Here is a 21,766-nt window from a genome sequence, read left to right as displayed (position 1 = left end):
AAAAACAACCCACTCGCTTCGACACTGACCATGTTCCAAGCGCTCGTAGTCGGAGTCCAACAGGAAGTTCTTGAAGCGATTAGAGATGTGATGATAGGCCAGGAACTTAAGATAATACTGATTAAACTCAAACTCCAGAGGATTCTGCTCCAAAATCTGCAAAGACATAAAGAGACAGATAAAGACAGTTGGAGTCCAGGAGATAAGGCCAGTGTGTGTGTGTGTGTGTGTGTGTGTGTGTGTGTCTGTGCGTGCGTGTCTCTGTGCATGTGTGTGAGGCAGCTGGACGTGTGCTTGTTTTCGTAGCTTCACGTCCCTCTGGAGCATTAATGATCAATTAGAAACAGGAAACAGCCTCTCCTGCCCTTGTGGGGACAAAGGTCAGTAATATCATTGCTGCCAGACACAATCCAGATTGAGCCAGTCGGACTGCAGCTCCATTATTCCCATGCAGTGGTGTGAAGTGGCCAGAAGTGCTGAATATTTGAGGCCACCTGGGCCTATTGGTAAAAACAACAGCTGTTTCAGAGATGAGGCACTTCTATTTTCAGCCCTTGTCCGAATCCTCTCCCCACCCGTATATAGCTCTCCAGATCCCAGGACCCTCGCCAAACTACTTTAGCTGCCAGGCCTACAGTTTCAAAAGACAAATGCACGAAATATGTGTTAATGGAAGTGTATGGGAGTGGGTCTGTTGAACCCCAAGACCCACTTCGACCTCTGAGAGAGAGAGAGATGACGTTTCTGAACATTAGGTGTATGAGCTACGTGCTTAACTTCACCATGAAAAAACAAGATGGAACACAACCAAGACTTCCTAGAAGGTCTCAATCCCCTAAACTGGTATGAAACACTCAAGCTCAGACAGCTCATGGCAGAACGCCGGTTTCATGGGCAGCGCATTCCCCGGAGCAGCAAAAGCAAACAAACAGATAACGACTGATAAACTTCACGCCTTTTTCACCCTCTCGCCTGTTTGCTGGGGAGGAGGCTGATGAGCTCATGGGGCCGGTATGAATGACATTAAGTATGTGCGGAGTGTACAGGTCACCACCACGGGGGGTGATGACAGGGCCGTGCAGGCAAACGTCACCTGGTGCACACAGTCCAGGAACTGCAGGAAGATGGGAGTGAAGCCGCTGCCCTGGCTGCTCGGACTCAGGTTGCTCCGCTGGCTGAACTTGTGGCCAAAGGACAGCCACTCCTTCTCCACCAGCACCTGGAAGCCTTCCAGAGTCCGGTAGAACGGGTCGCTCAGCAGCTGCACCAGAGACACCACCTGTAGAGACAGCGGAAAGGAAACACGGGTTTGCCTTGGATTGAATGCATCATTATTACACTGCTCCAAATATTAATTGCCAGAGAGTAACACCTGGGTAAACTCCAGGAATAACAGTCTGTTTAATATGGAAGCAGGAGTCATTGTGAATCTGTTTCAGCTTCTTCTTTAATGGGGAGGGAAAAGCAGCACAACCCCTCTCTGGGTCTAAAGGTCAGTCCTGCATCAGGCTGCACAGGTAGCATCAGTAACATCAGCAGGCAAAGAGCAGTTTGTTGGTGGCTCAGTGATCCTCTGCCTTCTTGCATTTCTTCACTAGCGTGACTGCATAAGTACGACTCAGCACATACTTCTGCATCCTTTCTAAAGCCGTGCAGGGTGAGCTAAGAATGAGCGACCTTCTGGCAGCCCAATGTTTGACTGAGCTCATCTGCTATCAATAACATTTATATAATGGTGTAGTAAAGTCTTCAGGAACACTTGAGCCTACAACCAAACACCGTTTGAGATCCACTTGTCTACACATGCGATGCGCTCGGCCTGCCTCCCTGCTCACTTCTCCCCTAACACGAGTAATGAGCTCCGACACGTGTGGAATGAGCGGGAGGAACAATTCGTGGCTCCCCCACGGGGTTCTTCAAGAACACCCAGCCTTGAGTGGTACAAAGGACCCTGCAGAGGTTCAGCACTAAAAAAAGATCCTTAGATTAGCGAGACTAGAGCAGATTAGGAGAAGGAACGGAGAACGAAGGAAGGCATGAGAGCAGATGTGAGAGGGAGTCTGTGTTTGACACAGAGCATGAAGAGAAGCAGACACCAGCGTTTGGAATGAAAGCAAACGTAGCTGTGCATCCTGTCTGCAGGGTGTCTGTACGCTGCCAGGGAGCATATGGAGACCATTTTCCTGTGCGGGTGGATCAGGTCCCGGTGAGATGGAGCCGGTGGCCCGTGGAGAGAGATGCTCCAGGCTGAACACGTGCCTGGCAGAAGGGTTCTACAAAATGCACTTTTAAACAGCAGCCCAAGGCTTAACAACCCCTGTAAACACGTTCGAAGGACACACGCTCGCAGCACAAACATGTGCACCTAAACAGGTCAACATGGAAAACATTAGCTCAGTAAGCAGCGATGCGCTGAGACGCTGAGCGCAGCACCAAACAATGCTGACAGCCCATCAGGATCCAACGGGACGTTCTATTTGCATGCCTTCAAATCAAAACTGGAAACGTTTGGGATTGAAAACAGCACAAAGCGGTGACTTCAGTCCTTCTCAGGTTCTATCTCTGCAGAACCAGTTCAGCAACAACAAAACTGATGAGCAGGAGCGTGCCAGTTTCATGATTCACCCCACGGGCCGCTAATTTCAGAATCTACTGTATGACGGTGGAATGAGGCATGAGCTTGTTTAACAGCACAGCTCCTTCAAACAGAACATAACATATTTTTGTAACAATTGAAGAAAACCAGCAAATGTCAGAGGATAAATTGGCCGATGGACACGACCTAATGACAAACTCTGCATCTGCTGCTGTTTTTCTCCTGCTCTCAACGATACGCTCACCCCTCTACTTCGTCTTTTTTTATGATTATAAACTTACTTTCATATGTGTTTATTCATAAAAATATCTGTGCATTATTTTCTCACTTGTGTTGTGATGTCCCAGCCATCCTCCAGGCTGAGGAGAACAGAGGAGCCGCTGTCCAGAAGCTCCACCAGAAACACTGCCAGCTGCAGGATCTTTTGAAGCTGTGGAAAAGCAACATATGTGCATGTGAAGGCAAATAAGCACATGCACACTTCATTCACTGTGTGCATTACTATGTTTGGTCTACTGGTAATTAAATTATTGCTCAGACTGAGGTTCACAGAGAGTCAATCAGACAACCAGCAGGAACAAGGCCTGAAGTTATCTCTTCAAATGTGAACCAGTTTCTCTTGGGAAATAATATTCAGAGTAGATTTTGGTTGTAAAAGTCAAGCATATTTGTGTATTTTCCAACCTGCAGGATCCACTCCGAGTCCTCCAAGGCCTTGAGAAACGAGTCCTCAGAGTCCAGGGAGCTGGCACTGGGAGCGCAGGCCCTCAGAAGCTTTTTGAACGCAGCTTTCACCTGCCGCGTGTCTGCGAAGTCCACTGGCACCAGTTCACAGTTCAGAGACGAGTCCACTCTGAGACCCTGGCAAAAACAGAGACACCAGCGGGTGAGTCTCTAAAAGACCAAAAGGTTTATAACTGCTACCGACAGAACTGAAATGTCTGAAGCCGGATTCTGATTACAGTTTCCTTGTTTTACTTATATAGAATAAAGATTAATTCAAAGTTGTGGTATTTTAATGTATATTCTCTTCTAATTGACAATAGACACAGTATTGAAATATTAATTGCAGTTCCAAATACCTCCTTTATTAAATTAATACTAATATACAATATTAACATCACTCTGCAGGGTTCTGTGCTGAGTTACAGCTTGCAGTGTCGATGCTGATCCCTGTCCAACAAATTAGAACCACCAGGTGGTGTTAATGTTGTAGCTAATCAGTGTCTAAACCGCTGTAATGCATCAGAGGCTGTGCAGGTGAACCTGATTAAGCGCTCATTCAATTAGAATAATCCATAACGCAGTGCGCTCTCAGCTCAGAGACAGCAGCTTCCTTCGCACCCTCACCCTCAGATGGGACTTCTCTCCAAAGATGTAGAGAGCGGCTTGCTGCTTGAGCAGCTGCGCCTGCAGACTGTGGCTCCCTGCAGGGGGCGCCAGATCCTTCCCAGCGAGCCTGGCGCCCACGTCTCCGGTCAGCGGGTGCTGGCTGAGTCTGCTGCTGCTGGAGCGCAGGCTGGCCCACATGCCTGTGAAAGACACGCATGCAAACAACAGTCACATACAGGCGGAAGCCGGCTGCTCACATGCCACCGATGCAGACACGCTGTCAAACAAACTGAGGCCGAGTGATGAACAACACATGACATGCAGGCTACGTTAGCATGCACAGCTGCGCAACTGAAATGGTGTAAACACCTTCATTCTTTCAGTCCACCAACAAAGCAGTTGTGTCTACGAACTGAATTTGTGGAGATATTAGAAGCAGAGGTTGCTGGAATGTCTGAGCAAGTCAACAGGTCTAGAAGCCATTTCTGTGAAAAACAAGCATGCAATACCTCCCAACCAGCATGAATCACAATCGGGAAGGAATTGGGTTTTTCACTGTAATCATTCTCAGCCCCGTCATTTTGCTTGGTTCTCAGAATGCATGCTAACTTCTGCAAACAAGGAAGTTATACAAAGACCGACAGATACAAAGACCGACGGATTAAAATATCTGTCAGTCACTAGAATACGTTTATGTTGTTCTGTGTATCTGATGTTGGCATTCTATGCACACAACATATTGGATACCTGAATCCAGTTTCTATCAAAAGCTATTGCTGGTGTGGTGGGTATGACCAACCACGTGATGTTTATACCTAACTCTTCCTGAAAGCAAGATGTTTAGACCTGATATGACTCAGACAAACAGGCAATTTCAAATTTACTGTAAAAAAACAAAATCTAGTTATTTTATTATAACGAGGTTGCAGCCTTATAGAGTCTCAGTGTGATTCATGACTTGTCTGCCTTGACAAACAGCTTTGTTTCCTTGTCAGCCTGGACCAGCTCCTAACTGGCCGCAGCTAGCTCTGCTGAGCCAACACGTTAACAATACACCAGCCCACATGAGAGCAGCCAGTTTGGTCTGTGGAAAACCACAGATCCCAGGAGAGCACCCACAAAGTCAGCCGTGATTAGTGCAAACTTTCACATAGTCTTTGTAAGGGGTGTGCAGCGCAGTGCACTGTAGTCGTGGCGGGTTATCGAGCGCTTATGCAGGCTAGCGAAACGAAAAGGCTTGAAGAGTGGGTTAAAGAAGGAGCGTTATGAGAAGCAGTTGGACTATACCTTGATGCTGGACTCTCTCCTTTTGGGCGGGTTTTTGGTTTGAGTGAATGAATAGTTTATCTCTGTATTCAAGCACTGGATGGTTGTTTTGTACAGAAGGCAGAGAGAGAGGATGAGGGCAGGAGGAGGGGCATGACAAAATACATCAGGTCAACATCACAGTCACACTACTGACCACTTCAGACCTCACATTTCATGCAAATGAAGAGTTTCTGTGAATGCTTCGTGTTTCAACTGGCCCGAATGAAAAATGGTTTGAATGGCTGAGAGGATGATTGTCACAGCATGCATGAATGTGTTTGTCCATGGTTATGACTGATGGCTTGGTGTCAAAGAGCCAGGTTTGGTAAGTCTCAGTGTATGAGGCACAGATGTGACACACCCTGCTCCAGAAACATGATCATACAGGTGCATTAGCTCACTTCTCGTTTGCTCTGTCCCGTTTTCCTGTATTTGTGAAATGTGAGTGAATGTATTGTGCAGCAGGGAAATAAGGGGAACTCAACAGCAAAGAGGTGGGCACACGATGTGGAAAACACAATCACGAGATGGAAATGTATGTATCCCAGTTTAACCCCGTCTTAAATGCGGAGGCGATCCTGAAACGCTCTTGCAGTTATAAAAGACGCGGCTGGTGATTCATAGATCACCTCGCAACAGGGGGACACAAAAGAGAAGAAAACACTCACCTCCTCTGGTAAAGCTGTTTGAGAATGGGATGTCTAAATGGACGGGAGCCATCTTTGGTATCCTGGATCTTCTTTCACTGCCTGAAGACAAAACATTCACAAAATCCACAGGACATAGTTTCAAGAAGGTGTTTATCAAACAGTGTTAGCAACGAGCCATAAACAAAGCAATGTGACAAATGTGGCCTCACTACATATAAAGACACAAACGAAACTCATGTACTGAAAAGAAAAGATCTCTGGAGTGAGCTGAGGATTTTTCTCTCTCATCTGAGTACTTAAACATATGAAATATTTACTTAATGAGTGGGAAAAAATGCAGAGACTCTTCTTCTTGTGCAGCACAGTGCTGGTCAGTCTGCTCAGGACATTGTTGGGGGGGTGAAGTCAGAGAAGACAGATGGGCCGCGCACTGACCCCCCGCTGTCCTTTGATTCTTACATAACCTTTTATTGTACAAGTTTCCTTCCCACTGTACCAAGTATCAGACACAGTATTTCTCCCACACTGCTTTTCTCTACGTATGTGTGTCACAAACACATACATAAAGATAAGTTGGTGAAAGATAACTGCTGACTGGAGCAAACATTGAGCCCGAGTGAACAAAAATAATACTAAAGCCTGCGAGTGTGCAGTTTCTGTTTTTATCTGAAGGTATGAACCCCGCGCGGCCTCTTGTCCTTTGCAAGTAAACTATGGATTTTCCCACGACAGAGACGAGGCCACAGCAAATAAAAGCTTCGCATGACGTAGCTTCGCTTCAGGGAAACTAATGCCCAGAGTCGAGCCTCTAAAGCACAGAGGTTTAAAAACACAGATCGTTGCTGCAGGTCATTTTGGCCTTTTAGTTTCAGGGTCACTGGCTTAGTGCGACATTTACATGGTTTATCAGGAATCTAGAACACAATCACATTAACTCTGTGGTCAGATTCAAATCCAGGTTAAAGTCAATCATTAGCATCAGTGTTGTACCTGGTGAGAGGCCGGCGAGGGAGCGGTTGGTCAGGGTGTTGTTGCCGTTCATTCTGAAGTAAATAGGAATGGAGTCGAGGATGGCTTGAAGGTACTTTTCCTGTTCGAGACTACTTGAGGAGTCTGAGGATGAGGCAGGGGCTAAAGGCGAGAACACAAACTAATTACTACCTGTAAAAACTTGATGTTTTCAGAGGCACGAATTAGTGAAATTCCCTACCTAAAGCTACATCAGCTGTGGCTTTCACTAAACAAATGGAATGTGTGTGTGTGTGTGTGTGTGTGTGTGTGTGTGTGTGTGTGTGTGTGTGTACCTGTTGATGCAGGGTTCTGGGACTTAAACAGTCCCACCACGCTTTTGCCGTGGAAGCCTCCCGAGCGGAGCAGGACAGCTCTGGTGCGCGGGTGTTTCCAGGACAGGACGGGCAGACGGTTGTGCCTGTAGCAGCGGGCCACCTTCTGTAAGCTGCTGTCCTGCACTGCCTGGGGAACCACGAGCAGCCCTGGATAACTGAAAGGATGCGGTTTTCCTCAAGGTTACGGCAAAGCAATTTGTTTATGCACTTGTTGCAACAGACAGAAATTCAGCTAAATAAATGGTCTCCTTCAGAATTTATTACGATCTGTGTGGAATTATGACTGTATTAGTCACAGCATGTGTACTTTTGTGTAACAGTCGAACATCTGTCTGCCAGGTAAAGGAGGACTCCTCACTCCCCCCTTTGGAGACTTAAAAGCTTCCAGTGCAGCCACAAATCTTGGAAACTAATATGCTCAGCACCTCTGTGCTGTGATTGGCAGCATCAGCACGAATCAGCGGGTTTCTGGACTCGTTCTAATGCAGTCACACTACAGCAGCTAAAGCTATTTGTTGGACAGCAGGCATCCAGCGGACTGTTGCTTTACCTGCGGCACAGATGGTAGAGCCTGTTGAAGGCTGTAACCCTGAACTGCTCCCCTGACTTGGACCGCGACGAGCTGGCGGTAATGGTGCCCAAGCCCAGACGCTGGTAGTCATGGAAGCATGACTGCTCCACCAGCTGCTCCATGGTGGACTTCTCTGATGCTCGCAGTGTGCTGCTGGGAGGCGGCTCCCCGTCATCCGATACTAAAACACAAGTGATGCAGAATCAAATGCATTAAATAATTATAAGTAATGTTTTCTATCTGTCTATAAGTGTGTCATTTCTCTCACTTGAGATGTCATCGTCCTCATGCCAGGTCATTCTGCTGCCTCGGTCACTCTTCTTCAGTGTGCTCTGGCTGCCGCGGCCCATGGTGATCTTCCCGGCCCTCTTTGCTCCCTTGACAATAGTTTTGGACAGCGTTCTGCAAAGAGTTCACAGCAAACATCATTTACGGAATCAAAACTCGAGAATGTTTAAACACTGTCAGCTGAACCACATGTTTGTTTACGTAGCTTAACTCATTTCTGTTGGCAATATTAGTCACAGATGAACTCGGCATTTGGTGACATTTGGTGAATTGATTTCAGAGCACGTTGCTTTCGTGCTGAGCCACGGACCTGAAGCCTGTGTTTCTCTCTTTTTGCTTCGGAAGAATTAGTTGAGGTGCCGTTTGTCCCGCAGCGAATGCAAAGGAGCTGAAGATGGACTGAGGGTAGCGGACCCTCTGCAGGTGTTTTCTAAAAATCTCCACCATCTCAGAGCTCACTTCCTCGTCAAAAGCCACTTTTATCAACTGTAAGACACACAAGTCAAGGAATTATTAGAATCAACAATATTTATAGTGGATTTTTATTCAAACGTGTACGAAGGTAATGCAGGGAACGTCTCCTGGGTCAGTCAGAGCTGTGGATTGCTCCTGCCAAGGGTCCTTACAGTTTTACCTCCAAACAAGTGGGCAGATGTGCAGCTTCCACATACAACACAAGATTGGTAAAACAGCCTACGTATGGTTTCCACAACATACACCCACTGACGCATTCTAGGGAGTGTGGAAGTGCAAAAAACCCACACAGGCCAAGTGTCCTACACTCCAAGAATATGTTGACTTTCACCATCCATGATAGTAAAGATAGGAATGAACCATAAAAATATTTAGAGCATTACATCCAAAAACTAAAAACATATGCTTGGCCCAAAATAGTTTTTTGTTCTGATTCTCCGAATGATGGTCATATTATGAAACACAAGACGCTGACTGCTGCTGCTTATATATTTATTGTGTAAATCTATGTGTGCAAACCCACTGAGCGGTTGTTGCATCATATACAATCACTGAGTCACTTTTACTGATAATCTCAGAAACTGGAGTCCAGAGAAGTCACTAAAAGCAGACTGCTCTGTTTCCCCCTACGTCCATGACTGAGTTCAGCGTTTACCTGAAACGCCGCAGAGCGAAGCTGCAGACCTTCCTGCATGCTCTGCTGTAGCTGGTTCTGGATGCTGATCTTCTTCTCTTTGGTCAGCGTGGACACTGGAAAAGCCCTGATAACCGCCTGCTCTCCCACTGGACACACACAAGAAACCATTATCATTTACTCAGAACACAGACAGACCTGCCTCTGTTTTTAATGATTATCTTTATTTTTGATGGGTTGTAGGATTTACCCAGAGGATCATGGGGGATTCCTTTAAAAACGATGCGGTACGTGGTGAGAAACAGCGCTCCCTCTGCTGGCAGGATGTGTGGGCCCCCTAGGAGACCTCCGGTGGCCTCCTCCCTGCCATCGGGGTCCAGAAGCACACGCAAACCCTCCGACACCAGCTCCTCTCCAGGCAGCAACGCTGGCCGCAGAATCTTAGGCTGAAAGGCAAAAAAAGCCGTCATGCCACGTCTGCGTCCCAGCTTAAATCAGTGCATTTTTCCCTGACAGTTAGATACTCTACGTGAAGGGTACAGCAGAAGCATTTGCGTCAGTGAATTAGATTCATCATTAAAACGTCAAATCAGAGAGACCACATGACCTTATTGGACAAATAAGCTTCACATGCACGTCATCGTCAAAAACACATATCTTACAAACACACAAAGCATTAGATAGCATTCTTCAAAACCGCCTGCCAACCAAAACAACCTCTCTCTGCAGAAGCCCATGTATCATTTCAACTCTCCAAGCAAAAGTCCTGATCTGTGTTTTTAAAAAAGGGCTGCTCTGCTTATTCAATTTATTGAAGTGACAACCGCTGCTTTTCACTTCATGATTTCAAAACTGAAACACATGGAGCTGACTGACATGATGTGTTTTGCACAACACGGCTCATTTGCTGACCAGTTTCTTTCAGTGGAAACTGTGTCTCACATATATACAGATTAATTAGCAGCAATCCATCAATCATGTTGAGACGTTGACGTCCTATTAGCAAATATCCATGGACGGTAAGAGCCAGAGGAGAGTCTCTGCGCTCATTACTGCTGTATGTTGTTAAGTGCTGGGGCTGCACACTAAATGCACCAAATGTTTTTTGTGGTGTTCCTACTACCATTCTGACGTGTAGGTGTTGTTTACACGATTTTTACATTTTCTTGGCATGCTGCTTTCAGCTACAGTTACAGTAGCAGTCTGTGATTGAAGTTGTATCCAACACATAAACATGTGAGACGTTAGCCAAAGAAAATGCAGCAGACAGATGCTCACCATAGTCTCCAGGTTGCTCCCAAGGCAGCGCAGGCATGATGTCTGTCTGTGCGTATGAGTGTGTGCAGAAGGAATTACCAAAAGCTGGCAGGCACATTGCACAGCAAATCATAAAATATGACTGGAAAACACTGGATTAGACCAGCAAACCAGAATGAACAGAGCACGTGGACAGAAGAGTCAAGAAAAGAGTAACAACCTCAGTGTGACCAATTATCAGACAGCTTAAAGTGCCTATTTTATGGAGCACTGGAGATTCTTTGTGGAAAGGCAAGTTTTTCTTTGCATAATGAAATTCATATAGTAAGAATATATATATATATATATATATATATATATATAGTACAAAGTTGGTATGACCCCAAGAATAACATTCCTTAAAATAAAGTCAGAATTAATAGGCAATAATTTTACAAAGTTTACAATTCTAAACTGTTTGGCTTTTTCTTGGAATATTAGTAATATTTCTCAGCATATTCTGAGTTCATTCTCAGAATGTTCCAACCTATTTACTTTCAAAGAAATCTCAAAATATTCAAATTTTATTTTCCGAGAATGAACACAATATTATTGTCATTCATTTTCTTAAGACACCTTTGATCAACAGTTTTAGTGTTGATGTTGTACATGTTCTCAGAAAATCTTTGCTGTTAAGGACAAACCTGTGTTATAACAGGCTAAACTCATTATTGCCATGGTGACGTCTAATTTGCATATCGATTAAAAAGACAATGATGTCTATTAAATCGCCACTGTGCTGGCAGCAGTGATTCCGCTTATATACTGCGTGTATTATTATCAGATAATTTGCAGTCAAACTTGAACCTGCTCAGTAAATGTGTTGTTTCTGTAGCTTAGTGCAGAGCAACGCTCACCTTCTGAATGGGAGGTAACCGCCTGCTCTCCCTGTGCACCGCCTCCAGAGCCTCCATCTGCATAGCCACGATGCCTGTGGGTCAAACACCGGGGTCAGTTACCACATGTCCATACAGAGGTGGGACACAGGAAAGCATGTACACACATGTTCCTAGAGACACAGTGCGTATGTGAGGCCTTTTTAAGTGTCAGGGGTTAATCAGCTCAGAGGAGTCAGCGTTGGCCTGAGCTTAGAACACGCACATACTCTGTGAGGTAAAGGGAATTAGGACAGTGACAGTATGAATGAACCTTGGGGGTGCATTACCTGGGATCATGCTGTGCAGGCTTTTGATGTGCTCTTGGGTTACGCCGCTCTCTGTGCACACCTTGTCAATGAAGCGGGCAACAAACCTGACCACAGAGTTGGCCACGTCGCTGCTTTCAGAGTCCTCGAATCCACTTTCAGTATCGAAGCTCTCCGTCACACTGCCGGCAATGCTGTAAAGCACACAACAGAGTAAAGGTCAGAAGGGCCAAGCCAGTATGTGAAGAATCATATCAGACCAGACCAGACAAAAGGATCCGAAGATGCACTGTCGTGTTGATGAATCAATTTCACAGTCACTTAGCCAAGGGGAATGCGTCACTCGAGTCAGTGATGCAACCCGCCTTTTGGATGCACAAACAGTGAGTGATGAGATCCAAATGTCTTTTGTGAGACACAAACAAGTCCGCAGCAGAAATGTAAGAAAAATGGGAAAAGTTTTCCACACAAACAAATTCTTGGCCGTGGCATTTTTTGTCATCTCGTTAAGACAAGAAAATAAGATAGTAACATGGTGTTCCTGTGGCTATTTGTAAATAATGTGGAATTTGGAACATAATATTTATTCTAGTCTATGTAGCATGCATAGCAAAAGTGATGTCAGTGTTAACAGTGTTCTTTAGATGTTTCATAAAAAGGTCTGATTGAAACAAAAAGTCTAGAACTAAATTCTGTACAGTTCTTGGAAAAATATGCACAGGAGATCTTCCCAGATGAAGAACCCCATGGTTTCCACAGAACACTGGAATCACTTTCCCTTTCGTGTTTGGTTTGGGTGAGGGGCAGCGTAGCTCCATTAAGGACACCGTGAAGTTTTTAAACCTCTGAACCGAGGTAAAGGAGCCTCTGTTTTGTTCAGTAGCTATGTAAACCCACAGGATGGATGTGGGCCGGAAACACACAAGCAGCTCGGTTCCATCTGGCTAAATCCAAAGGTATCATGTAGACAGCGAGTTACGCCACAGCCGCCCACGTACTTATCATCACCTTATTAAGAGTGGGACCTGGAGGCTTCCTCCAGACACAAATGATTACTCTACCTTACCAATACGGATCAAGCCAAACTGTTCTACACTAACCTATGGTTGATATTATTACTAGAGACATTCATGAAGGTCCACCCTTACTCTGCCATGATGTTACGTTTCCCGACCTGTTAGTGACGATGCTGTTGCTGCCGCTCTCCCAGTCGGCGGCAGGCGGGTTGCGCAGCAGCTTGTTTTTGCTCGTGTCCAGAGGCACCAGCAGGTACACCATGAGGCTGGCATAGTGGATGGCCTGACTGAACACCGTGCTCTCCTCATTCTTCACCAGCTCCTGCTGCTTCTCCTTGCTCAGGCTGGGCCACAGGCGCAGCTGTTCTGCTGCCAGGTCCATAGCTGTCTGCAGCTCACCTTTGCCCGCTGCAGGTGCTGGATTTGACTCCTGGTGAGAGAGAAAGACAACAGACTTCTTTTATTATAATGTGTTTGACATTTTAAAGTGCTTCGCTGATGCAGATTAGGTCTGTAATGTCTCAAAGTCTGTTACAAATGCCTTATCCAGACCTTTGAAAGCACATACTGTGGTGTTGTCATTAACTGCTTGTTCTGTCCAAAACCCAAATAGATCCAATTAGGCATTCCATAAGGGAGAGAAACAGTTAAACTGTAAAGTTTAAACAGACTTTATATAAATCATGGAATACTGACACATGTCGGTCAAAGTTCGCACCTTTAACCGGACAGCGACGACCCCTTTCTGCTCGGGGGTGTTATGGTAAAGGGCTCTGATCTGACCCTGGACCTCACTGTAGAAAGTGGCTTCCCAGAACTGCTGGTTGGTCCATATGGGATGGTCCTGAATGCAGGTGTAGGCGAACTGATTCACCCCACCAGCCAGTTTCTGCAAGACAAAACACAAACAGCTAAGTTGCTGAGCGGAGGTTTGTGTAGATTCTTCAGCTTTAGCAGCAGTTTAGACTGGATGCCAAATCATGTTTAGATTGATGGTGGAAGCTTTTTCAAAAGTTCCATCCCACCTTCTCCGAGGACAGCAAACATGACATTTACAAAATCCTGTAAAGTTATTTGTTAAATAAGCTACTTTTAGAGCAGTGTTATTAAAGGCATTCAAAAGCTGCAACAATACAAGGAAGTGGAAAAAAAAAACATGTCTGTTTCTGTTTTTCTTTCATGACAATAAAATGAAATTTACATAGTGACAAGTGGTCTAAATAGTCTACACAGACAAAGCCAATTAAAACTTAACACGCATCATCTAACCCCAGTGAATACAAACATATGCTGCACAGTCGAACTCTGATTGAAACCACAAAAGCTTATTTTCCAATCTACCAGAAATCCCCAATTGTCCTGACATAAGATGTGCAAATATGTAGAGTACATAGATTTCTAAAATGACATTTAATCTGATCTGAAATGAACAGTGCAGCAAAACGTTGTACAGTTAACGTACAGTGTTGAGCATTTCCGAACAGATCCCACTTGAGTTTGCACAGGTTTACCTCTCACTGAGCATCTGCATCAGGAACTGCTGGACTGCGTTAAGTGCATCTTGAAAAACACTTTAAAATACCGGAAGCCGGAAGAATAACATAAAAAGAGTCAGATGTGGGATTTAGAGAAAAGTCAACCACCGTCTCAGAGTCATATGGTTTTTAACAGATAACAAACCCTAATGGAGCCACAGACCCCCCCCCCCTTTATTATTACTGTGTCTGTGCATTTGAAAACAGGGATGTTATTTTTATTTTTGTGCACCTGCTGCTTGAAATAACAGCTGCTATAAAGGACATACAGTCTTCAGCTGACGGCATAACACTGGTTCATTCTGTACAACACATTCTACAGTAAACACCACAGAGAAATAACATCGTAGTGCGTCAGTAAATAATGGAGCACAAACCAATATCCGCCAACTGTCCATCTCCCTGCAGACGTCTGAAGGCCACGTGTTGGCCTCACGCTTGTTATTAGATTAGCATCCGGTTTCTCTCCCACGAGAATGACATAATACTGTTTCTATTATCACTTCAGAGTTTGCCTTCGAAGGATCCGAACTGGAAGGGTGACTGTAATTATAACAGACGGAACAAAAACAGCTCTATTCCCAGTGTGATTGGCCAAAAGCCAAGCGTGTGGAGAGCTGGGAGGACAGGCGAACGCAGAGCTGATGCCACACGCCACAGTTAACATGGACATCCTACTGTAGCTGTGGCGCTTCTGGGTCATGGAAGTTAACACAATAAACCCGACAACTGATTTATACTGTTAATACATCACTGCTCTAGGATTAGTAAACGTCTGATGACAATAGTAAAAGTGTACTAAACAGAAGTAGATTAGTTAGAAAAATGTGGGCAAAATGTCTGAGAGGAGCTGAAACCTGCTGGAACAAGTTACTACATATCTACTGTAGCAGAGTCTCCTGCTGCTCCTCTTCTGATGTTGGATTACAAAACCAAAACCGCTTTTTAGGAAATGTGACACTGCTGAATTCAGCAGATTTTCACTGGTGGTGCTGCTTCGTGACAAAGGCCAACCACACTTAATCTAATTCAAGGAAAACATTCACAGAAGTGCTACTTATGTTAACACATTAACACCTAAGGATGAAGGGAATCCATCTAGTACTAGTTGAGAGATCTTCTCTAAAACTACAACCATCTCACCTCTGGAGCCACGCTGCAGCATGATTAAACTAAACCATACAAAAAAGTGCATCACTCCTCCAGATCACACTTGTCGTCTAAATCGCTCTCACTAGTACAGCCTCTCAGTGGACCACAAGGCAACAATAGGTCTGCGCTGACGGGAGCTTTGTTTCTCCTGAGACAAGGCGATAACTACAGTAACCTCTGTTGTAATAGGAGAAAGCGAGAACACTGCTATTAACCGAAAATGGGAAGGGCAGTCTGAGTAATAGACTGAAATGACAAGGACAAATGTGCTATGGCTAGAAATGCTTTGAAGACACGCCAAACCTGGTGTTGCTCAAGCTAACACACTTGCGGACTGTAGAAATACACAGTGTTTGGAATTTCTGTGCAGGAAGATGAAAGGAGCGAAGAAAATGAAACATGGTCATAAATTAATAGGGGCAAACAAAAGAAAGAAAGCACAGGGTTGCATTTGTTGTACAGTACCTTTCTGTCACTTGGTGTCTTGTAGCAGATGTGTGTGTGTGTGGTTTGTTTGTGCTGTCTATACTCAGCCTGGCTTTGTTTTGTGACCTGTCTGAAATGTGCAGGTCATTTTGACCGAGGTCAGTTCTTTCTAATATGATAATATAGACATCCAAAAGACAGATGGGCAAGGAGGAGGACAGGGAAGGAGAGAAGAAAGGAGAGGAAAGGGAGGAGGAAGGAAAAGTCACCAGTGGAGATGAAGGGGAAGAAGGGAGTATTTAACATATCTAGACACGTGACTAGTAAAGAGGTGGAATGCAGAGTTGAGAAAGAAAGGGTGAAAACAAGAGGGATGCACAAGGGGAGAGAGGATGCTACAGAGGTTGAGGAACGAGGCTATCACGACTTCCCATCTTGCTTTGAACTTTGGTTCCAGTGGAGCAGTGACGGCAGCCTCCACACATCGGACGGACGGACACACACCATCACACACGTCAGCCATGTCTGAGGGAGACTAAACCATGGTGCCTTTTGCGAAGGGAGGGTGTTCTTGCACATAGTGAAAACCGCTGTATCTGTTTGCATGCCACGAGCCTTGAAGCAGTCGTGCTTTCGAAGAATTCGTAGCATCCCTGAATTGTACATACAAAAACATTGGTCATTATCTCTGGACGAGTGCTTCGTGGGAACGCGTGTGTGCCCTGTACACAACCCACCTCATCGTTTTACCACTTCTATACGAGTCAGTGTTATGGACCCAATTACCATAGAAAACCATCAACAAGCCTGCATTTAAACAACATACTGACAGGACTCAGTCGCTGACATTGTTGTTAAAGGTCAAATTAATCATCGACTCAACACGACGTGCTTTAATTGTACAGACACAATGAACAAGTCATTAAAATGCTCCAAAACAATGCAAATATGGTAAATGAGGTGCTGTGCAGCTCTGAGTTACAGTACAAGCACAACCAGTGTGTCACGTTGCTGCAGAGCAGAGGTGGTGAACTGCCAAATCCCCCTTCGCATAAACTACGGCAGAAAGAATGCTAACACTCGAGTGTTTTTATTGTCCAACTCATCCAGAATTACGTTTGTGCTTTTGCCTCGCTGCTGCATTCAACAGGCAGAAAGACTTTTATTCAAATGTGATGGGTGAAAAAGTGAGGCAGCAAAGGGCAGAGCAAGAACAGACCCAGATGTGGCTGACACCTGTTCAGCTCCTGATAAACCCCACGCCTCGCTAGACAATAAACAAGAACAGGAATTGTTCGTAGATTAGAGAACAGCCAAATGTAAAACCTGACCTCTAACAAAAGGTCAGTGTAGGAGCGAGGTTGTGGCTCAGAACAGCTCCATACACAACATAGACCAAAAGATAGCTTGCAAATGAGTTCTACAGTACCTTCCTCCTGTCTGGAATATTAACCAATATCAAGCACAGTACTGCAATTCATTGGTTTTAGCCAAACATGACAAGAGCAAGAGTTAAGATGGAGTGAACCCAAAGAAATAGGGAGGCAAAACAACTTATCATAGAATGTGGGTCAGTCGCATAAGCTGTGTCAACACACTGTATGGCGAGTAATAAAATGTAACCGGGTCTATCCAGCAGACTGTGGGAGCGTCCCATGTTCCCCGACCTGGAGACTCCAGGGCCATGGGGACAGCAGCAGTGTAATCCGAACGCAGTGTGAGCCTGCCAAAGTCTGGCCAAGAATACCACACAGAGACCCGGCCAGCGTCTGACTCCTGAGCCCAGACTAACTTTGATGTGCAATTTATTACCCGGCATTTAAGATAATAATTATTGTCTGTTCATTTATGCCGGTCACACAGGAAGCAGCTTGGTGTGGGTCAGTGAAGAACGGCATGGAAAAACAAACAGCTGATATCAAACGGTTTCCTAGTAGTATTTACATGCAGCGACGGAACAATGATGCCGCGTCATGCTCTGGCGGAGCAGCGTGAAGCCTGAGGTCATTCCGTAGTGATGCACTTCCTCGCAGCTGTCTGTCATTGATGCTGTATATGACTAAGGCAAAAAAAAAATATCTAAAATCATCATGAGATATTCTTTTACAATGTTTTACTGAGACTAATCCACAAATGTAGCATAAAATTAATATTGATTCAACGGTCCTCATTTCACCAAGGAAAGGAAAACAAACAAGTCATGCTCAGTAACTCCCACATTCGTCTCTGTGACTTTCAGTGCGTTGTCGGTTCAGATCCAAGGGCAGGTTGATCATTCATACGGTGTTCACAGCTGTTTGAACAACACATAGCTAGTGTAAAGTACAGTATAAGCATTTATATTAATAGCAGCAAAGGCCTGTGTAGCAATAGAGCCTGAGGTAGAAGTTTGGTGAATAAGCTGCAGTGTCACGGCACCAGACACTTAAGGCAGCGTTTCACGGCTCTCAGATTTGGATAAAAAGCGGATTAAACGTGCCCAGAAACCTGTAAATGGGGTGTGATGGTGCAGTTGTGAAACGCGCCCCTCGCTTCTCTGTGATGACAGCTGCTGCGATGCTCCATTAACAGGCTTTGTTTTCCTCACATTTTCACTGCATGATCTTTGCACCACCACACAGAAATGACAAATATTTTTGGCAAAGTCCCGTCTGACCTTACTTTACTTTTCACCCATTGGGTGAGACAGGGCTCACGCTCGCCGCCAATCCCTCATCTGCAAGTAACCAAACAAAATGTGTTGCACGTCCTGTTTTATGACCAGTCACTGCCAGACAATACATCACCTATAACCTTACACTGTAACTGTGGAAGGAGAAAATCGCCTAATTGTGCAACAATTATGATTTATGATAAACAGATATTCTTATGCAACAGAAACGGATATGTACGCATATACACAGCTCAACAAACACTAAGCCAGCGGACACAGACATATTTGACCAATCTGGTGGCCCTGAAACGCCTGGGGCATGTGAACCGGGTGAGTCATGTGTTGGTAGAGCGAGGGCCAAATCCCAGTCCAGCCCATCAGGGTATGGCACTGGTACCCAACGAAAAGTCCCTGTGGCCAGTTGTGTCTGTCGCCATGGTAACAAACAATGACTGAGGACATAGTTGTGGCGAGCATGGCAGCTATCTTGCGCTGCTAACGGGGACTGGAAACCAAAGGCTACTGGTCCTTGACCACGCCGCTCATGGGTTGCAGTTAAGGTCAAAGGTTGCGATGGCTATTCTCTGACTATGGCCTTATTTAGACTCCTACTGAACTGAACTGAACTTTACTGAACAGTATAGTTACACAACATGCAGGAGATGATCAAATAATAGACCGAACGCAGTGGCCCCGGATCCTCTTGACACTGAAAGCACCAACATTCAGTTAAAATAAATGCTTATCTTCTGTGAACTGCCTTACCCTGTAAAAGGCTGTTGACAGGGGCAGCAGAGCGGCAGCCACCGTGTACTCCTCCGAGGTGGAACAGTCCTGTGGATGAAACAACAGAGATCAGGAGGAGACGCAGCTGGAGACGTGTTTTCTCGGCTCTGCGAACAACCTTTTCGCAGGTGCCCCAAAACAAGCAGCACCGGTCTCCAACAGAGAGGTCACACGCCCAAGCAAGCTGGAAACCTTTCTATCTGCAAAGAATGTTCTGTTACCACATTGAGGAAACTACTTTGAAATTTAATCAAGATACGTTTTGTGATTCAGCACACGTCCAGTGTGTGATCTGAAGAGAACACCGACAGCAAAAATAATCTGTGAAATCTTTTAAGAATCAGGATGATGGTCAAAATGGGAAAAGGGGGGCTGCCAAACCGCTCGCTCTGCTCAACTATTAGAACATATGCTTTCAATAGCCTTATATAACGCCCGACCTGACACAATTGTCAGAAACCTCCAGTTTTCAATTTATTTGGTAATCGATGTTTTGCATTCCTGAATTAGACTGCCATTCAAGAAAGACGTCAACTAATAAATCCAGCCGGCCCTGTTTATCCAGCAGCAGCACTGTATGAGCTACAGAGCAAACGCATCTCTTTTACTTTGTTTTTTAAATCTTTGAACATTGGAGAAGGTTCTTTTCATTTCCACACCACACCAGTGTCTGTGTGTTTGGGATTGTTTCAGGTCAAAAAGGCAGCGTTTAACAGCACTCTGAAGACTGTGGTATTAAGACGAATGGTACATTAGGAGGCTTAAAGCAGGGGAACTGGGGCCCCAAACTAAACTTTCTTACAGGGCTCACAGACAATGATGAGAAGGGGAATTAGAGAAAAGGACACAAGTTGGATTGAGAAGTACTTAATGCGCAGGAAATTGGTACTTATCTGTGGTTTGTTGAACTTTGAATGAGAAAGGTCAAAAGAGACTTTCATTTAAAGCGATGCACAGCAGAACTGGTTTTGACCTGGTGCCACATCTCAAAACCTCGAGTAGGACCTGCCTCCACCGTCAAGTTTATCTTTTAATATCCCTTGAAAATGCAAACACGTACGTACGGAAATGTTGAGTTCACGACTGAGTTCTTGCAGCACACTATTAGTGTCTTCGATTTTGGCGGGACACAGAGAGGAATGCTGCACTTTCTAATAAGTGGCCTCCACTAGGGGCCTCTATTACCACCCTCAGAAAAAATACAAGAATGCAGAGAGGGGAGAAAATGCAAAACACAAGTTCCACCGCTACACATGAAAGCCTGGCCCCCCATCGACTAAGCAGCATAGTTTCTGTTTTACTCTTTCGCCGCTAGTGTTTTTCTTTGCAGTTATTTGGGCTGCGGTACGACGTTCCAGCTTGGAGCGGCACCAAAGCATTGTTTACCGGCATCCCTAACACTGCTGCAGGTCACAGCAGTTCATGGACCAAGGAACAACAAGTGGAACCGCTCAAGCGGGGAACTGGGATGATATTACAAACCAGCATTCAGAAATGACTGTCATGGGTTCCTCAGAAGAGACAAACAGTGACGGTACACAAGAAGTATGAAGTCATGTTGCAGATGGATAAAGCATTGCTTCAATAAGCAGACAAAGCGTTTGCTAATGCAAAACATTGTCGCAAACCAACTTCCACTGTCCGTAAATATAGCACAGGCTGAGAGACTGGTTAGACACTGTAAAGGTCAATTAAATAAGATAACACTGAATGAAATGTCAGAGCAGAGCGGCTTGTAGTCTGTCAAAGTCAAGCAGGAAGTGTGACAAAGGGGCGGAAAGGACTCATCGCAGTGAGCTGACCACAAAAGTCCACAGAAAGGGGAAATATACTGTATCTTAATGGAGAATTACAGTATGATGAGAGTGATGGGGAATGATAACCAGTGCATATTCCCAGTGATCATATCCAGTAAGGCAGCCTGCCAAGGCCCCTAATGCAGACAGGGGCCATGTTCTCACAGCAGGAAACTAATTTATGAACTAAATAATGTCAGAAAGTAAAGACATCATCCATTTAAACCATTAAAATGCTTAAAATGCAAAAGGGCAGAGATTGTGCTCATGGGAGCTCATCACCTGAGACCTCTGCATTTTAAATTTGGAAAAGTCAGACAAAGCGTGCTTCTTTGGAAACATCTGCTCGTAACGTGTTCTTGCGCCCCAGACCACGTCAGACGGTCGAGCCGAGGATCATGCGGAACTTATGGACTCCATGCCATTGTGGCTACTTCCCATAGACCTCCTGCGTTAACCCCCCCCCCCTCGCACACACGCACACACAGTAAACTGCCATTCAGCGCGTGTTTTTGAGCAACATCATGAGGCCCTCGGCCATGAGAGAGCAGAGCACAGAGGGCTCATAACCCTATCTGACAGGAAATGGTTGGGATGCCAGGATACATCCACAGCAGGGCTCATTCCCCCACATGGCTTGTGCAACGTTTACTTCTAAGACATACATGCGCACAAGCACACGCACGCACACACATGAACTCAAACTACTTAATGAGGGTTCCTGTGTACTTCATTAGAAACAGCTCAATAAGGACTCATGTTT

General features: G+C 45.2%; 1 protein-coding gene across 2 annotated transcripts in view; it reads right to left on the bottom strand.

Moving 5' to 3' along the window:
* Nucleotides 1-21,766, bottom strand: part of sbf2 (SET binding factor 2) — a 64,035-nt gene that overhangs the window by 3,867 nt on the left and 38,402 nt on the right. Inside the window, exons 17-35 of one of the 2 annotated variants that reach the window (XM_029143721.3) lie at nucleotides 19,187-19,255; nucleotides 13,374-13,544; nucleotides 12,814-13,085; nucleotides 11,661-11,833; nucleotides 11,353-11,426; nucleotides 9,450-9,645; nucleotides 9,221-9,348; nucleotides 8,402-8,577; nucleotides 8,072-8,205; nucleotides 7,783-7,984; nucleotides 7,191-7,387; nucleotides 6,877-7,017; nucleotides 5,905-5,985; nucleotides 5,216-5,290; nucleotides 3,947-4,128; nucleotides 3,281-3,457; nucleotides 2,925-3,026; nucleotides 1,094-1,279; nucleotides 30-156 (exon numbers count right to left, since the gene is read on the bottom strand). In XM_029143721.3, coding sequence (XP_028999554.1) covers nucleotides 30-156; nucleotides 1,094-1,279; nucleotides 2,925-3,026; nucleotides 3,281-3,457; nucleotides 3,947-4,128; nucleotides 5,216-5,290; nucleotides 5,905-5,985; nucleotides 6,877-7,017; nucleotides 7,191-7,387; nucleotides 7,783-7,984; nucleotides 8,072-8,205; nucleotides 8,402-8,577; nucleotides 9,221-9,348; nucleotides 9,450-9,645; nucleotides 11,353-11,426; nucleotides 11,661-11,833; nucleotides 12,814-13,085; nucleotides 13,374-13,544; nucleotides 19,187-19,255 — 2,863 coding nt within the window. The remainder of the gene's footprint in view (nucleotides 1-29; nucleotides 157-1,093; nucleotides 1,280-2,924; nucleotides 3,027-3,280; nucleotides 3,458-3,946; nucleotides 4,129-5,215; nucleotides 5,291-5,904; nucleotides 5,986-6,876; nucleotides 7,018-7,190; nucleotides 7,388-7,782; nucleotides 7,985-8,071; nucleotides 8,206-8,401; nucleotides 8,578-9,220; nucleotides 9,349-9,449; nucleotides 9,646-11,352; nucleotides 11,427-11,660; nucleotides 11,834-12,813; nucleotides 13,086-13,373; nucleotides 13,545-19,186; nucleotides 19,256-21,766) is intronic. The other variant, XM_029143722.3, reaches the window with a different exon arrangement.

This window comes from Betta splendens, chromosome 3, assembly GCF_900634795.4.
Source record: "Betta splendens chromosome 3, fBetSpl5.4, whole genome shotgun sequence".
Taxonomy (NCBI): domain Eukaryota; kingdom Metazoa; phylum Chordata; class Actinopteri; order Anabantiformes; family Osphronemidae; genus Betta; species Betta splendens.
The sequence above is the reverse complement of the archived record's forward strand: the minus strand, read 5'-3'. Positions and strand labels throughout refer to the sequence as shown.